Source organism: Ursus arctos, unplaced genomic scaffold (assembly GCF_023065955.2).
Source record: "Ursus arctos isolate Adak ecotype North America unplaced genomic scaffold, UrsArc2.0 scaffold_33, whole genome shotgun sequence".
Classification (NCBI taxonomy): Eukaryota; Metazoa; Chordata; class Mammalia; order Carnivora; family Ursidae; genus Ursus; species Ursus arctos.
The window spans coordinates 7649262-7667740 of NW_026623019.1; the positions used below are offsets into that span (position 1 = coordinate 7649262).

General features: G+C 44.6%; 1 protein-coding gene across 23 annotated transcripts in view; it reads left to right on the plus strand.

Moving 5' to 3' along the window:
• LOC123002131 (uncharacterized) overlaps nucleotides 1-18479 on the plus strand; it is a 197864-nt gene that overhangs the window by 153211 nt on the left and 26174 nt on the right. For 10 of the 23 annotated variants that reach the window (XR_008956918.1, XR_008956919.1, XM_057305673.1 and 7 more), the window contains 4 exons: nucleotides 3026-3182; nucleotides 15258-15331; nucleotides 15824-15935; nucleotides 16023-16128. Coding sequence is in view for 13 of the 23 variants with exons in the window: in XM_057305673.1 (XP_057161656.1) it covers nucleotides 3026-3182; nucleotides 15258-15331; nucleotides 15824-15935; nucleotides 16023-16128 (449 nt within the window). In the remaining 10 variants the exon portion in view is untranslated. Of the gene's footprint in view, nucleotides 1-3025; nucleotides 3183-15257; nucleotides 15448-15823; nucleotides 18344-18479 lie in introns of those variants that run through there. The other 13 variants (XR_008956922.1, XR_008956920.1, XR_008956923.1 and 10 more) reach the window with 6 other exon arrangements.

An 18479-nucleotide genomic window follows, 5' to 3' on the forward strand; every position in this document is an offset into this window, starting at 1 on the left:
TAGAATAGCTAAAATTTAAAAACTGGCTGATAAGGATACAGAGCAACAAAGTAGTCTCATTCATTGCTGGCAGGAGTGCAAAATCATATAGACACTTTGGAAGATAGTTTGGCACTTTCTTAAAAAGATAGTTGTAGTCTTACTATATCATTCAGACACTGAACTGCCACTACATATTTATTGTTTAGAAAACTTAAGTTACTGTTTTGAAAATTTATATTCATACAAAAAGAAACCTGCATAGGAATGTTTACAGCAACTGTATTTATGATTTCCCAAACTAGAAGCAAATAGGTATATGGATCAAGAAACTCTGGTACACACCTATACAATGGCATATTAATAAAATAATAAATGAAGTATCAAGCCACAAAAAGACATGAGTGAATCTTAAATGGAAGTTGTTAAGTGAAAGAACCCAGTATGAAAAGGCTGCATATTATATGATTCAAATTACATGACATTCTGGGAAAAGGCAAAACTATAGAAATGGTAGAAAGATCAGTGGTTTCCAGGGGCTCAGGGAAAAGGGAAAGGGGTGATTAAGTGAAGCACAGAAAATTATTTAAGACAGTAGAACTCTTCCGTGTGTTAACTATAATGGTAGATATGCATTTGTCAAAACCTATAGAACTTTATAGGACAAAGAGCAAACTTTATGCAGATTTTAAAAAGTTATTTAGTAGGTCAGGATCCCAGGATTAAATGCAGAATTATGACAAAACAGTGTAACTGTATTGCAAATGTATTGAACAACCTCACTGAAGGTGTGGAGGAGGAAAGGTACTGACTTAAGTAACCTTGGAAATGAGTGGAGTCTGTAGGACTAGAGGCAGAAGGAACTATACACAAGTGCTGTGCTGTAGTTGATAAACTTGTTTCCCATGAGGGTACAGGTTAACAATTCTGATACCACTATATATGCACACTGGAATTCAGTTAAGTGAATGGATAGACAACGGTGCGAGCCAAGTTTCTTACTGTTGGAGGTTACAGAAAAGCATGAGACTGGAAACATCCATGTGATAATCGGATTAGAGTTGGAGACGTCAATATAGACTCATATTAGCTTAATATAGATAGAGATAGTTATATACAGAACAACTTACAGATACGTGTATATGCATAGGTTAGTATACACACACATAATTTCCTTGTTTTGTCAACAGAAAGAGCCTAGAAGCCATAGCACCCCGGTGGCAATGAGCACACCTAGCACCCAGATCTTGGTTTCTAATATCATTCTCCAACCAAAGGAACCAGAACTTGGATAAATGACTGATTCTGGGACTAGGGTAGGAAATACATAAGATGAGCAAGGAGCATCTTATGGTGCCCAGAAGTAAGAAAGTGCTCAGAAAAACACCACTGCTACCACAAAGGGACTCAGGGCCAACTGAAATAACTTCTAATGGCCAAAGCTGGAACACTGGAACAGCACAAGGAATAAATTAGTAGATTGAAACTCCAAGTAGAAAATAAATGGATCTATATGATATAAATGAGAAAAATAGACCAATTTCCTGTATCAAAGAATTCTAAAAACTTCGTAGAGATCCTAAGCATCAAGGAAGTGGAATATAACCCTGCATTCCTTAAGTGACTTCCTTTAGAAGAGTACAATAAGAAAAAAGGGATGAAAGACTACCTTTGTCTTGGAGAATATGACTCAGAAATTTGTCTCAGTCAAATGATGAGGGTCAACGTCACTAGGGACAAGTCATGTTGACATAGGTGCCCTTGATCTGATGTGGTAAGAATGGCTTCCTCCTACGGTCTTCTTCCCAAAAGCACGTTACCCCAGTCTGATCGTGAGAAAAACATCAGACCAATCCCAGTTGAGCGACACTACAAAATATCTTGCCAGTACTCCTCAAAACTATTAAGGTCATCAAAAACTAGGAAAGCCGGTGAAACTCTTGCCACCCAGAAGAGCCTCAGGAGACATGTAATGTGGTGTCCTAGATGGGATCCTGGAATAAAGAAAGCAAACTCGGGGAAAACTGAGGAAATATGAAAAAAGTATGGATTTTAGTTAATAACATAGCAATGTTAGCTCCTTAAGGGCGCCTGGGTGGCTTAGTCGGTTAGGCATCTGACTCTTGACTTTGGCTCGGGTCATGATCTCTGGTTCGTGGGATCGAGCCCAGGTCAGGCTCCATGCTCAGCGGGGAGCCTGCTTGAGATTCTCTCTTCCTCTGCCCCTCATCCCACTCACATGTGTGATCTCTCTCTCTCCTTCTTTCTCTCTTTTTCAAATCTTTAAAAAATATTAGCTCATTAATTGTGACAAATGTACCATACTCCTATAAAATGTTAATAATACAGGGAAATGGGTGTGGGATATACGGGCAATGTCTGTGGTCTCTTTGTATTTTTTTCCATAAACCTCAAGCTCTTCTAAGATCAAACATGTGTTTAAAAGAATTTGTACTACCCTGAGTTTCTGATTTCCTCTGGGTTGTGGCCTGACCCTCGAGACCCAGAGAGCTGCCCCGTTGATTCCAGTGTGTCTCCTGCAAAGTACTCTAAAGGAAGGGACGGATTTTCCCTTCTCCTTTCTTGTCTAATTCTAATAAATGCTCTGACCTTGCCCTTGGTTAAATAGCAGTGTGACTTAATGATTTTGGTGGTTTGACAACAGCAGTTCTTTAAATGTACAGCCAGTGCTATGGAATTTGGAAAGTGATATTTTTCATTAAATAAAAAATCTGCTGCAAGAAGGTTTAAGGACCGTAAACAGTTGAGAAAGAGTGAAGGGCAGGCTATACCAGGTGCATCGTCTGCTTAAATCTGTGCACAGAGGGAATGCCTTGAATTTCCTTCTGCTGTGCCGGGCGACGTGTACATGGGGATAAATCATCCCTGAAGTTTGAGGCGCAATGGGTTTGGCTTTAATTAGGAAGTAGGCTCATGCTCCAGGGTTTGGTTGTGACCATGAGGTAAAAGCATCACGTGCTGGGGAGTGCAGCTTAGAGGCTCAGCAACTGTGAACTGATGCGAGCTGTCTGTTTTTCTCTTGCAGGAAACCTGGCAGCGAGGGTTTCCGGGGGTCTCATCTGGTGCTGAAGATGATCGGCTCCCCCAGTCAAGGAGGAAGGAATCCCCTCGACCCAGCACCCAGACGAACCTGTGTGAGGAGACAGAGCCCGAGATCCATCCTGTCCTCACAGACAATCAAGGTGCGTGCTGGAAACGGTGAGACTGTATTTTCTAGACTTGCTCTGTTTGCTGAAAACCGGAAGAGGCCAGGAAATTGCTTCATGTACGTGAAGGTATGAGAAAGATTTATTTTCCCCATCATTTTCTTCCTCAGAAATAGCCATTAGTAGAAGCTTCTGCTTTTTTTTTTTTTATAAGCTGTAAAAATATTAACCAACCAGAAAATATTTATTGGTTCTTACACTGTGCTAGGCACTGAGGGGGACATTTTTAAAGGTAAAAATAATAGTGGCCTTTTCTTCTTTCGTCTAAGTAATGCCTGATGTGTATCGAGTAACGGACATCTACTGGGTATTAGAGATTTAAAAAAATAAAAAACTAAGACTGGTTTCCTTTCTGAAGTAGTTCAAGAACTTACTATCTAGAATGCTGGCTCCCGACCGCAGGTGAGCTGCTCCCCAGGGGATTTTGACAGTGTCTGGAGAAACATTTGGCTGGTACTGCTGAGGTGGGTGGGAGATACTCCTGCTGAACGTCTTCCAAAGGGCAGGTCAGTCTCCAACAACACAGAATTAGAGGCCCCAGAATGTCCCTAGTGCCAAGGCCGAGAGACCACGCAAACCCAGTGGGCCCTTCCTTACATCGAGAGCGCGCTCTCCAGGTGTGAATTAACAAAGCAAACCTTAAAGCTTCCTCCTGCCCTCCCTCTACCAGGTGGGGTTGGATCAGGGGAGGGTCCCTAACTAAAGGGAGAGGAAACGTTACCACCCTGCTGTCTAGGCAGGGAACGTGGCACTGTTCAGAGGATAGTCAGAAATCCTGTCTTCAGGTCCCAGCATCGTAAGTATGACAGTCCGGGACAGAGGGCAAGTTCAGTTAAACCAGGCTGCTGCACAGATCACCTGAGCCTTCTCCTTTTTTTTTTTTTTTTTTTTTTTTTTAAGAGCAGCCAAGTGTCTATAGTCAGCCCCAGATATGCAGAAGTCTTCTCGAATACGGCTGATCTTTGAACAGCATGGGTTTGAACTGCATGGGTTCACTTGTACGTGGGTGTTTTTCGATAAATACAGTACAGTACTGTGAATGTATTTGCTCTTCCTTATGATTTTCTTAAGAGCGTGTTCTTTTCTCTAGCTTTATTGTAAGAATGCACTGTATAAGGTACGTAACATACAAAATATGTGTTAATTGGCTTTCTGTTATCAGTAAGGCTTCTGTTTACTAGTAAAGTTTTGGGAAAGTCAAAAGTTGTTCAAGGATTTTTGACTGTGTGAAAGGTCAGCACCCCTAACTTCTGAGTTGGTCAAGGGTCAACCGTAATATTACTGGAAGTCAATGACACTCTTAAAATTTAAATATGGCATTTGCTCCTAAGTTGAAACGACTGTAAAACTTTTGTATTGTCTTATCGTGTGTATGAAGTACTAGTTTAAATTTTACAAGTGGCCTTGCAATCCTGCCACTATAATATAGCCACTAGCCACATGTGGCTATTTGAACTTAAATTAGTTGAGATTAAATAAAATTTAAAATTCATTCCTCCAACACACCAGTCACCTGGAAAGTGCTCTGTAGCCACATGTGCCTACTGGCTACTGAACCGGACAGTGCGGACAAAGAACGTTTCTATCATCACAGAAAATTCTGTTGGACAAACTGCCTTATAAGCCATTTCTAAGGATGCTTGCCAGTGTGCACAATCTTCTAGCAGCTGAGGCACCAGGGCAAACACTTTGCATTATTTCATTATCATTGTCTGTTAGACAGACCTGTCTTGCTGGGAGGGACCATCTTTTGTTAGACACGCAATTTTGTGAAGGGTGTATGTAATGGAAATTGGATAATATATCAGATGATTGAAACTGATTTTCCAGAAGGTGTAACAATGTAAAATTCAAGTAGATAACCTCTATAAGGCATTTCTGATCTAAGTCAAGTGTGTATTGTTAAATATTAATTCCATTAAGGTATGTCAGCAGGGAATTAAGATATGTGACCCAAATATATTTTTTTCTAGTAATTGAGTGTAATAGCGAACTCGTGCTCAGTGGATCTTAACCAGGGATAAGTCAGGATGGAGGGAGGTGGGAGGATCGGAAAGACCTGGGAGTTCCTGCAACATGCATAGGTTGCCCCCATGTAGGGTTTGTCAGAATGGCGGGGCGGGTGGGTGGGGCGGGAAGGTCTTGCACGCGTCTATTTTGAAAATATTTCCCATGTAATCCCACTGCACCCAACCCAGGTGAGTATTGTTTAGAGATACTAAAGGAAAATGCTTAATGTGCCTCTTTCCCATTGTCTGACGGGGGCAGGTAGCTCTAAAAAGACGCCTGTGCCCCACCTCTAGATCTAATTCTGCGCTCTTTGGGCGGGCTCAGTTCTCACTGTCCCTCTTTCAAAAGACCCACTGGTTGTTTCCAGCGACCCCTCCCACTGGGTCACTTAGAATGCCCCGCTGGGTTTCGAACATGTGCCTTAGGCATTCCCTTCCAGTATCAGTGTCTGTCTCCAGCAGACTTGTGCAAGCTGCCTATTACAATCCCTTCTCGGATGCATTTTCTTATCAGTGCCTGGGGTGATGATATTGTGTGCTGCTGATCAGAGAGGTGTCACATGCCCCGGGACGCGGTGGCCAGAGAGGACACTCGGGTAAGGACATTCAGGAGCCCCGTTTGTATTTTTTGCTCAGGTCGAAGCATATGCTTCCACAGGAAGGTGGGCCATGGGTGTCTGATTAGGGCTAAAAATATTCTCTAAGAGGACCTCATCAAGCCCTTGTGCAACTGTTTAGGTTGAGAATTCAGTTTGGTCCTAGAGTGTGGCTCGTTTTTGTTAAGATTAGACAGCTATTACTAACTAGGGAGAAGCCTAACCATCCATCAGACTGAGGGCTAGCTCTGCTGATGGATAGAAAACTTTCAACACCCTTATCCCAACCCTCATTTGAACTGGAATTTCACGCCATGTTTTCAAGGCATATTAGACCTCAATGGACCTGTGTGTGTTTTTCGCTTTTGTTTTTTCTGTTAATGCATTTAAAATAGCTCTACTCCCTTCTACATTTTCTTTATCCTTGGTTTCAGATTTTCCTTTGGCAGAAATCCAGTTTTCCCTACGATATGTAAAATGCTGATTACTTGGGATTTTAAAACCATAAGGTGGAACTCATATCATTGGGAAACTGTCCAGAATATAAAGTCCTTTCGGTGGCATGTTGCACAACATATGACATAAGCAAAAAATGTTCTAGCATCCCCAGCAAATGTCCAACCCTAGCTTCCTGCATCTCTTTAGGGCAGCAGAATCTGTTGGTTGTGAAGGTAAAAAGAAGGTATGAAAACAAGGAGCCTGGAACAGACTGTAAATCAGTAGGTTTGGTTCCATCTCTGAAAAGTCTTTGTGAACGTTCCTCTGTTGGGTCTCCCAGGGCTTGGGATGTCAGGGGTGTGAAATGCCCTAAGATTCTGGAGACCTGTCAGGGTTTGTCTTTTCTAGAATACCCAACTAAAAGGGGAAGGAGAATGTTAAAGCCATGTGTAGTTTTGGTGTAAAAAATTCAGTAATCCCAAGGGAGGAAGGGAGGAAAGGAGGGAGTGAGCGAGCGAGAGGGAGGACTCTAGTGTGACTTGCTGGGACCACATCATTCATTAGCAAATGTAACTGTTATATGTGCAGACACCGTGGTAGGACGTGGCTACGTGGCCTGATACCTGATAACACACGTAGTTGGTCTTTGTCGTGCATTCCTGGCACAGAGCTCCTAAAATCCTTGGAATTTTCAGAGTGTTAGGAATATCTTTTGTATGCTAATGAGGTGACCGAATACAGGCCCTTAGATAGCTTCAGGATAGGGTTGGTTACAAGAAACCACCCCTGTGAGAAGGCTAGAACTGTGAGCCCTGCCTCCCACTCCCAGGGAGGAGAGGCGCTAGAGATTTAATTCAATCACCAGTGGCCAGTGGTTTAGTGAATGATTTAGTAAAGAAGCTTCCATAAAATCTCTGAAACAATGAGGCAAACGGAGCTTTCAGGTTGATCAAGAGGTCGATTTGCTGAGAGGGTGACACACACAGAGGGTTAGAAGTTCTGGATACCGCCCCCCCATCCCTCCATGTGTTGCCCTATGAACCTCTTCCATTTGGCTGTTACTGAGTTGTATCCTTTATAATAAAACTGTAGTAGAGAGTAGAGTGCTTTCGTGAGTTGTAGCAAGTTATTGAACCTGAGTGGGTGTCATGGGAACCTCCAAATCTCTAGTCAGTTGGGCAGATGTTCAGGTGTCCTGGGGACCCCACTTGTGGCTGGTGTCTAAAGTGGGGGCATCTTGTGGGACTGAGCCCTTAATTTGTATTAACATTGGGTAGTGTCAGCACTGAATTGAACTATTGGATACCCGGTTAGTGCCAGAGCATTGGAAGATTGATAGGTATTGGAAGGACGTCACTGGAAATAAAATGGTGAGCAAGAGCGGACCTGTTTCTGCTCTTAAAAAACTTACAAATACCTTAATGCATCTGTTGGGTTATTTAACACTATGCTGCGTATCACCCACCTCCAGATCCGCTCAGCCTGGCCTTTAGAGAGCGACCTTTATGGACCACATCCATGGGCACCCTGCCCTTTGTCTCTGGTTGGATTTGACCAATAGGGAGCCCTGGTGGGCAATTGAAGGGAGGGGGTGAGTGAGGTCAGTCAGGGTACGTACTCTCCTCACTTCCTCCTCGGGAAGATGCCTTGGGCTATGTCCCGAGACAGAGTCCCACTTCTCCTTTCAAGACAGTCTTCTCTACATGGCTTTCTCCTCCTTCCAGGTTCTGCTAACCACTGCTCCTCCTCGTCTCCTTGTGACTTGAGGTGGGAACAGTGCTTCCGCTCTTAATCCTGAATTACTGCCCCCATAATTCCTCATGGCTTTTTTTTTTTTTTTTTAACATCCTAGGTACACCTTTATAAAAAGTTCCAGGGTAAATAAACCTTATTTGAATGATTCTGATTTGAGCGAGCCATCTTATTGGGACCCTATCTAATATAAGCACCGTTCACTTAAATGCCAGATTTGCTGGCAAATACGTTGATTTTTGTTTTAACATAGTGGATGCTAAACCAGCCATTGAGCTGCTGCTTGAGAAGGTCACCCTCGTTAGCAATGATGAAATCACTTCGTGGAATGCTTATCTTGGTAGGTCCTTTGGCAAGGGAGTATACATTCAGTGAGGGGAAGAGAAGGGGAACTAGGCCATCGGTTCTGTTTAACAGCATTTGGAACTGCAATGTAGTTGCCAAAGTGCTCTTCTTACCCATTACGATTCTGGCATTAATACTATATTCCAGGCTTGGAAGATACAGGAATAGCCTAAGGTTTATACCAACATGATACATTCTGATGAGAGGCTGATAAATGTTGTAGAAAGTGACTGTTGTTAACTGTTTTGTTGGTGAAGTCAAACAGGATAGGAGCACTCGAAAGCTCAATAATTGTGCCTAGAACGTGTTTCCTTCCATGAGAAGCATCACGTTTGTTACTGATCTTTTCATACGAGCCCACCCTAGCACCTTCCCTAGAATCTCTCACAGGCCGGTTTTTCCAAATGATGAATGTCTCGTAAAAAGAGACACGTTTATAGGTTTGCCTTTCATAGGAGTTACTTTGAGCCTCCTTTCTTCCTTATTTTGCTTTCCAAAGCCATTACTGAAATATAAATTGGGGTGGCCAGACCAGATTATCAGACATGGTTTCAGCCTGTATATAAGAATCTGTTGATCTGTAGATAAGAGGGAAAGGTGTTCTCCCAAGATGCTAGATGATTACATCTCAGGAGAATTGGTGAGAGACACCTTCATCCTTGATCGTTAACCTTGAGAGAGAGGGGCACCTGGGTGGTTCAGTCTGTTAAGCGTCTGCCTTCAGCTCAGGTCATGATCCCAGGGTCCTGGGATCGAGCCTGCATCAGGCTCCCTGCTCAGCGGGAACCCTCCTTCTCCCTCTGCCTCTGCTGCTCTCTCTCTCTCATGAATAAATAAATAAAATTAAAAAAAACAAACTAAAAGCCTTTGGAGATGAAAGGCAATTTCAAAGTTCATTTGCCCTCTAATACTGTAGACGAGGAAACCAAGACCGAGAGGTACTAGATAAGAGACTCACCTGAGAACACAGCTTGCATTAGTGTATTGGGGCTGCCGTAACAAAGGACCACAAACCAAGTGGCATAAATGACAGAAATTTATTGTCCCCAAGTTCTGGAGGCTAGAAGTCCAAAATCAAGGTGTTGGCAGGATTGGTTTCTTCTGAGGGCTGGGAGGGACGAATCTGTTCCCAGTGTCTCTCCTCGGCTCGTCAGTGGCTGTCTTCACCCCATCTTCATTCATATCCTCTTCCCACGAGGTGTGTCTGTGTCCGAATGTTCCCTTCTTACAAGTTCACTGTCATACTGGATTAGGGCCCACCCCGATGACCTCATTTTAACTTGATTACCTCCATAAAGCCCCTATTTCCAAAATGAAGTGACGTTCTAAGGTACAGTGTCTAGGACTTCAATGTGTGAATTGGGGGGGAATACAATACAGCCCATCGCAAGAGCTGCCCAAACACTGACTAGAACCTCGGTCTTCTGATGCCCTTGTTCATTGTTTTCCTCTCTTGCACCCTGTGCCTATTAATATTCATATTCTCATTGCTGCAGAGAAGATGTGTTCTTTTTCACGGACATAGGATACAGGGGCGTGTCAGAACCTCCAATTTTTTCAGACATTGCAAATGATTCAATTTAGGAGAATATCAGGTCAAAGTAAGTTCAGAGGAGTAAGGATTCTTATTAACATAGCCTGAAAATAAAATCATCTTGGAGGTAAGCAATGAATTTTTTATTATTATGTGGCTGATAATATTGAACCTTTTGAGCGAGAGATGAAGTTCCCCTCGACTTGTCCCATAATCTGCAGCTGATATGATCACACTGTGGTGATAAATGTGTTTGTCCAATTATTTTCCTCTTTGATGTGGATCTCGCTGTCCCTGGAGCAAGGGCTTCCACGGCAGCAAGCCTTCCCTCTAGATGTCCTGTGATGAGGCTTTGGCAGAACCATTGCCAATCCTGCATTTAATTCTCCTAAAATCATTTTGTCAGTGGAGAGATGCTTAAAGCATCTAAAGGTTATGAGGCAGCCACATTGGTGCCAAATATCTGAGGGAAATGTTTGCATATTTGTAGGAAGATATTTTTGTTATGTTATGCCAAGTGGTCTTTTAGAGAAGGCGGATGTAAACAAAACAAGACAAATTGAGAAAAAAGACAAAAACACCAAACCTTTTAAGTTTTTAGTTTATGTACCGTGTCTTCAAGGTCAATGTGGCTTGCTCACCCTTGCGTTAATGAAAATTGCTTTCATTAAAAGTTGGAACAGAAGAAAAATAACAAGTCGTTGGACTCGTCGGTAATGACCGCATGCTCCTTGTTCTGATGGGGCCCACTGTGCTCATTTTGAAGGTGGGAAAACTGATGATCAGAGAAAAACATCGAAACATCATCAGCTCACGTGCACTCCCTCCTAGACCAAGGTGCCTGTCACCCAGGGCAGCACCTGGGATGCAGAACTCTGACACACTGGACCAAGGGGCCATCCTAACAACCCAGTACATTCACTAGCGGTACCCTTAGGTCTGGACGAGGCCAACTTAACTAAGTCACAGAATATGCCTCTTGGCACTTAAAAGAGGTAGTAGTGTCTAGGATTTGCCCCCTGTATCCTTCTGCTTCTTAGCATTTCCCGAAGCATCACCAGTCTTTCAATATACGCCAAGGAAAAAACTTTCAGTGGTGAAACAGATTTGGAAGATGCCACGTACTCTGTCTCTCCTTAGCTACTCATCATCCCTATTGGAATATTGAAGCCTTGCACCCTATCTTCGCTGTAAGAAGAAACTATTTAACTTTCTTCAGTTGGGTGCTTGCCAAGTCATCTGATCTTGGAACCATTTGTTTATGTAAAAGCTGTAAGTTGCATGCAACACATTTTGAGAAATGCTGTCTAAAATTTGCATAAGTTGAAGAGAGAAATTGAAGAACAATGTATATACTGAAAAACAATTTTGATCAAGTTCATAGATGGTCAGGCAAGAGCTTTGCAGAGATATCCCTATAGACACTTGTGTGACAGTCCTTAGAATCACCCACAAAAGATTCCTTGTGGCTATTGGCAGGGATGGAGCAGTACGCTGGGCTGGCCAGGCTTTTCGCTCATTAGGTTCTTTCTTAATTGTGAGGGTGTGGATGACTGTGTGTGTGTGTGTGTGTGTGTGTGTGTGTGTCCGTGTGTGTCCTGGATAATCAGATGGCTTAAAAAAGAAAAAAGTTTTGGGAAAAGAGTGAGAAGGCAGGAAGTGTTTTTGGCATTGATCATGGATTTGTGATGCGACATCTCTCAGTTCTGTTCCTCCACTGGTCAGGGTGGGTGTTACTGCTTAGCCCTGTGTCCCTCTGTCATCAGGCAGCCCCTTAGGACCCAGCAGGCCTCCCTCAACACTTGGGACCTCAGCGAATGCTGTCTGAAGGTGGAGAGGGGGAGGAGGAGAAGGTTGTCAGGCTGATGACATAATGTCTAAGTGTTTGGGTCACCTCGGGAGGAGCAGAGTGTTGGGTACGAAGGGCCATGTCCCTGCTGAGGGAGATGTGAATGGACTGTTAGACACCCTACAGCAGCCTGACTGGCTGTGCAGGATGCTGGTAGTTACATGTTCCAGCAACAAAGACCCTTTGGTTTTATGAAAGAAACTATCTTGGGCTAGCTGAAGAGAAAAAGATACTTTGGGTAGGTACTTGAGCATGCAATGGAATTTAAACAATGTGAACAGCCAAATCTTAAGAAAGTTCGGAAAATGACAGCTCAAGGTATGTGTCTGTAACTCCCAGTCTCTGTGAGTCTTACCTCTCGTTTGGGGTAAATGTCCACTCTCATCTATTTAGATAGGACACATCGGTTTATTGAGGAGAGAGTGGCAATACCTTGATCTCAAGGAAAGCTGGTCCTCTGTTCAGCCCCCGGGGATGAATCGTGACAGTCTCAACTAGTCACAGTTATTTAATTTCGCGTTGTCAGTAACTGGTCTAGGGGCAGCCACGTGACCCAGGATGAATGCAAGAGCTATAAATAGGAGGAGGCTGGATATGGATACTGGGGAAACTTTTGTCTTCTCAATAAAAAGGAATGACAGAATCATGGGGCATGGCTCTTTCTTTCTTTGCTTTGCCCCTCGTCTGGCATTCAGACATGATGCCCGGTGATGCAGCAGCCTTGTTGGGACCATGACGTAACAAGCACCAGAAGAAAGTTGTGTGCTAGGAACAGAGGGTGCAAAAGAGAAAGAACAAGGTCCTTCTGTGGTTGAAGGACCCACACCAACCCTGGACCTAACACCACCCGATTTGTACTTATTTGAGGAGAATGATACCCTGGTACTTGAAATCATAGTGCACTTTATATACCACACGTGCAACCAAAATCATTTCTAGGCGAAAAGTTATGTAGTATAAATACAGATGTCAGGAGCCAGCCCCGATGATCAGAGTAGGAGTTTCGGATCTTTAATGGGGAGGTATTCCCCCATTAAAGTGTCTACGAAAGCCACCTTGGAGCCTTGAGATCTCACCAAACCCTCTCTGTGCCAGTACACACCTGTCCTGGATAGAATTAATCAACTCATTAATTAACTAATTGTACTAATTGTATTGATTCCTTGTTATCTGCCAGATATAGGTTTGTTTTTTTGTTTTCCTCCAGTGCTGGGGATAGACTGGAGAGGACAGAGAAGATGCTGGCTGTCATTTCCCTAAGGGAGAGTAGGCGGTAAAGGAGAATAAATGAAGTGAATGGTTTGAGATAATGAGAAGTTCTGTATGCGATAGGAAAGGGCCGTTGCGCTGGGAGCTGTGGGAGGTGTGCATGTGGCCTGACACGGTGATAGTTGACATGAGCGTTGAGTTGCAGAAGGGAGCCAGCTGTGGGAGACGAGGCCCAGGCTTCTCGGGAGGGACAGTGGCGCAGAGCCCTGGGTAGGAATGAGCATGGGCTGCTAGAGACACAGACTGAATCATGAATGGGCGTCCACTGCGAGGGGATGTGGGAGGCCGCCCATGCTCGTCTTGTTGTAACCATTCCGGCCACTGGGCTCATGGCCTTGTGATGTATCTCGAGGCTGCTGACAGGGCTTGCTGTCACACTGGTGATGTTTCCTATCTTCTGCTTCAGGCTGTGAAAGCCCAGGGAATGGGACAGCTTGGGCGGGTTTATGTGTAATAGATGGTGGTCAAGGTGACGGACCTTCTTTCCCTTCGAGAATGCTCAGCCACAGCACCGAGCTCCCCAGGGCCCTGACTTCCTTTGGGATGGCGTCAAGTCCATTCTGGAAGGACTGGCCGAGCGTTCAGCGGGCTCACAGCTGCTTCAGCACCACACCGCAGTCACCCGCTCGAGTTATAGTTCCCACGCTTGACCTATTCCCTGTGGCAAGGCCAACACAGAGAGGCAGGAAGCCTGGCGGGGCCCCTGGCTTTGACTCACAGCCTGTCATGACTGGTCCTATCTGACATCATTTTCCAGTGACACTTATCAGTGAAGCAGTCACATGAGGTCACAAGGCTCAAAGCTCCCTCAGAAGTCCTCCTGCCCTGCATCCGCTCATGTATCTGGCATTACCCAGAACAAAAGTGTGGGATGTCCCCATCCCGACCTCGAGCAGGTTGCCTGCTGATCCAGGTGTTCACCTAGTTCCGGTAGAGAATCCAGTTCTTTTCCCCGAACACCTGAACTTGGGGGGACAGTTAGAACGTAATTATATCCCTGGGCTGTTAGATTGCCTCTGGGGTCCTGTGTCATGAATGGGACCCCAGCAATGTGTTCCCCTGAGGAGGGCAAGCAGGCCTGGAAATACCCAAACTACTATTTCAAAACCCTGGTTCACTTCTCCTGGATCTGGGACCCAACCAATCACAAAATACCAAAATTGGAAGACACTCCGGTGATTAATACCCCTCCTCTTCTAGATGGGGAAAGGGGGAAATGAGCTGACCAGGGTTAGTATTCACTCTACAGAGAAAGGCTCTTTGGGATCCACATGGATCTTTCTCAGATGTTTACAGCATTTTGTTGTAACGTGCTGCCTTGATGTAGGGAGCAAATGAAAACAAAACAAAACTCAGGTGTCACCGATGTGCGTAAAGTTCTTCGTTCCTCCGTCTGGTTCGAATCACCATCCTATGTAGTGGGCATTCCTTTTTCTCGTTTCACAGACAAGGGAAGTGAAGGAAGTGAGTCCATTTAGTTAGTAGGTGGCGACACTGAACTCAAGCTTAGGCTTTCTGGTTTTTATTTGATAGCATTCCCAAGTCCAGCTCCACTTTTGTCCTCTGGGGGTTTAGGGGCAAAGCAGAAATTAGCCCTAACTTAGGCAGGGTGGGGTCCACAGCAGGCGTCCTCAGTGCTAGGGGCAGGTGTTCTCAGGTGCTCGGACCTCTAAGGAGAGGATTCGGATTTTTAGCGAACCGCTCTCACCTTGGCGTGTGAATACTTCCCTCTTAAAGCCCCTGTATCTGAGGCAGGGTTCCCATGGAGCCTAACATAACTTCCTTTAAATGCCGCCTCCAGGACACAGTGGCACATAAAAGCCCAGGCCGTTAGAACCAACTGGCTCTGTCCGAATCCTGGCTCCAGCACTTATTGCGGGTGACCTGAGACATCCATCGCTTAACCTTGCGCTGTCTCAGTGTTTTTACCTGTAAAATGGGGCTAGCAGTAGTACCCTTGTGGGAAGGCGGTTACAGACGAGAAAGAGGTAAGGCATTTAGAAGAGGAAGCGCTCTGTAAAGGTCAGCGGCTGCTTTATTTGCTCTCCACACAACGGAAGGAATTCTGCCACAGATCGGAGTTTTCTCCAGCAGTATAAAAAGAATACGTTCACGGTTCCTGACGATTGGTAGGCGTCCCAGGGTGGAAGTATGTAAAGATACACTCACGTACAGTGCACAGCTGGACTCCAGAGACTCGTCTCTTGCAGACCCTCTACTACAAGGGTACCTTCTTCTCTGTCACTGTCTCCCCTCCAGCAGCCGAAGGCTTTGGCTCGCCCACCTGAGAAGCTAAAGCTTGCCTGGAAGTTATGCCTACAGAAGAAAGAGAAGTAAGAGCCTCTTATGTAACCTGAACAGTACGAAAGCTCCAGTGATAAAAACCACTGCCCTGAACTTTTCCAAAGCACAATAAATCTCTGCCTACGATTCTCCAGTCCTTGGCAAGGTATCCTTTGTCTGGTTTTTGTAGACTAGGAAAAAAGTTAATGAACCCACTCCCGTTAGGTTGTGTCTTTGTGCTTAAAGACTATAAAGGGGCTACTATTTCAACTAAGTCCTGTCATCTAAAATACGCCCCATGTTTGTTTTATGGTTGCTCAGCGATATTCTGACTTTAATTTGATTCTTTCCCGTGAATTTGGGTATTCCCTCAAGCAAGGCTGAGGCTCCCTCTCCCCCTTCTCTCTCTTTCTGTTCCTTTTTTTTTTCTTTTTTTGCTTCTACTTTTTGTTTAGATCATCTCTCTCCTGACCTTTCAGTGGCTCAGCCCTTTTTTTCTTCTTCTTTTTTTCTTTCTTTTTTTTTTTTTTTTTTTTTTGCAGTGCACGCGCGAGGCTGGAACACAGAGCCAAGACACAAACCGCGAAGCAACAGCTCAGCCTCCCAGAGCGAGTGGGCTTTGTGCTATTTCTGGCCAGAGCAGATGTGGCCTCGGTGGGCTGTGGAGAACAATATCCCTCAGGTAAAAATAAATTATTAAGATTAGGAGCAAAATGATGCAAATCCTTCATTCCCAAACAGATCATGAACTGGGAACCGTGCGGAAAGACCCCTGGGTTGGGAATCAGTCAGGTGTCCTGCCCTGGATTTCTTCCAGATTACTCTACCAATCAGCAGTCTGGTCTCGGTGAGTACGTACGACTTACACATACATTTTTTAAATCAACAACAACAAAAATAGGGCAAATGCAGTCACTAAACTGAGTGCCACCCCCGAGTTCTAGGCAACAATCCTAACGTTTTGACCAGCTCACTTGAGAACGAGTTGAGTACGTGGTGGATTCCTCCTTGATCCCATGTCCCTTCCTCCCACCCCAGAGATAAACACTGTCCTGAACCTTCAGACTCTCATACTTTTTCTGTGGACACCTGCACCTTTCAACAGTAGGTCCTGCTGTTCTGCAGGTTTTGAAACTTGAAGTAAATGGGAGCACGCCCTATGTTCTGCCACTTGCTTTTTTTTTTTTTTTTTAATTGAGCATTAGATTTCAGCACCATAGCTCCGGTCTATTCGTTTTAACCGCTCTGTGGTGCCGTGTTTCATGGACAGACCACCCTATGTTTTATGTGTCCTCCTGTGATGAACAATGAGGTTGCTTCTAATTTTGCACCATTACAAACGATGCTTCAGTGAGTGTTTTTACACATTTCCTATGCTAACATGCAGAAGTTTCTCTAAGATAGCGTTTTTTCAAAATGTTTTGTCTATACCCACTGTTAAAGATACACTTTACGTGGACACCCAGCACACGGGTTACAATTGTGTGTGCACATATATGGGAAATTAAAGTTTCTCAAAATAATATCCTTATTTTCTATGCAGTTATAACCCAGTTTAGTGTGGTCCAGAAAAAAATGTGCTGGTTACAATGTACTGAAGTGATCCTCTGACCCGTCTCCACGAAGAATTAGATAAACACTGTTCTGGGACACATAGAATTGCTGGGTTATACCCGGTTTCAAATTGAGGAATTTATGTCTTTGTGAGTTCATGTTATGCACTGAAATGGAGAGTTGCATTTAGCTAGCATTCTAGCTAAAGAAGGAGGCTTTCTAGCCTCCTAGAAGGAGGCTTTTAGGTTATTTTGTGTGTCCTGTCACTGGAAATGGAAGTCCTATTTTAAGTTTCTGGGCTTTAATTTTTCATCTGTCACAAGAAGCCAAAACAAAACAAAAATACTAGACTCTTCAATAATTTGTAAACTTGCTGTCTCTTCAGCCCCCGGGTCCTGGGGAGGACTTCGGGGTAGGCCACAAAGTGTGTGAGTTGACAGGGGTTAGAGCAGGGAAGGGAATAGAATGAGTAGATGGAATCCTGGGCCTTTCCCCACAGTTCCTTCCAAAGGACTCTGTTAATATTTCTCCATTGTATTTCCATTAGATTTAATTGGCCAAAAAAAAAAAAAAATGTGTGCAGCTTGAAAATATTCTTAAACTATGAGTTTAGATGCTCTCCAAGGCTCTTTCTGGATCTAAACGTGAATGAAAATAACTGTTGAGTCCCTGGGCCATTTCAACTTGTAGCCAGAACCAAAGAACGTGGCGGTTTCGGGGGTAGGGCTCTGGCAAGCAGGGCTGGCCCACCTAAGAGTCCGCCCGTCCCTCCCGCCACTGTGGGAGCCGACTCGGTCCCGAAGGGCAGTGAGCTCGGGGCACTCTCCAGCTGGGGCTGCCACCTTGGGGACAGCCATTTCTGTCCTGTCCTACGGGCTTCATGGCTATGAGGCTGCTCTAAGAAATCATTGTTTTCATCGTGCTTGTTTATTCCGTGCCTAAGGACCTAACGGACGTGCTCATGGTGAAGCTTATTTGCTCAGCAGGGTACACACCCAGTGCAACCGCTCTATTCACAGAGATGGCATTTTATTATCAGTTTAATGAAACTTTCAGCTCCTCTCAGGTTTATTTTTGCCGTCCCAAATATAGTAAGGTCATAAAAAGAGGAAGAAAAAAAAAAAAAAAACAATTGGTAGTGAGTTGGTAGGAAAGTGACTTTGGGGTGGGCAGCTGTGAATTTATGTGGACTCGTGGGTTCCTTCCTCGATAGGCTTGCTTCTGCCTTGCTCTCCGCACCTCCGCGGGCCTGGCTGCCTGCCCCCTCCCAGCCGCAGCCCTTCCCTTCAATTTGTCCTGCTTGCATTTCATCTCTCGTAATCACTGTTTTCATCACATCCCTCCCAGGCTCCGGAAGCCTCCAGGGATCTTCATTTCCCACCACGTGGAGTCTGGAAGCCGCTGTTAGCGAGGCTTCTCATCTATTCTTTCCTTACCTCTTCGGCTTTATTTCCTCTGCCAGATGTGGTTCTGGTTCCCGGGGCTTAGAGATAATGGAATTTTTGTACACACATCACCACCCGTCCCCGCACACACCCCCCAAATTTGAAATCCGCATCATTTTTTTTTTAAGATTTTTTTTTATTTGAGAGACAGAGCAAGCACAAGGAGGGAGGGGCAGAGGGAGAAGCAGACTCCCCGCTG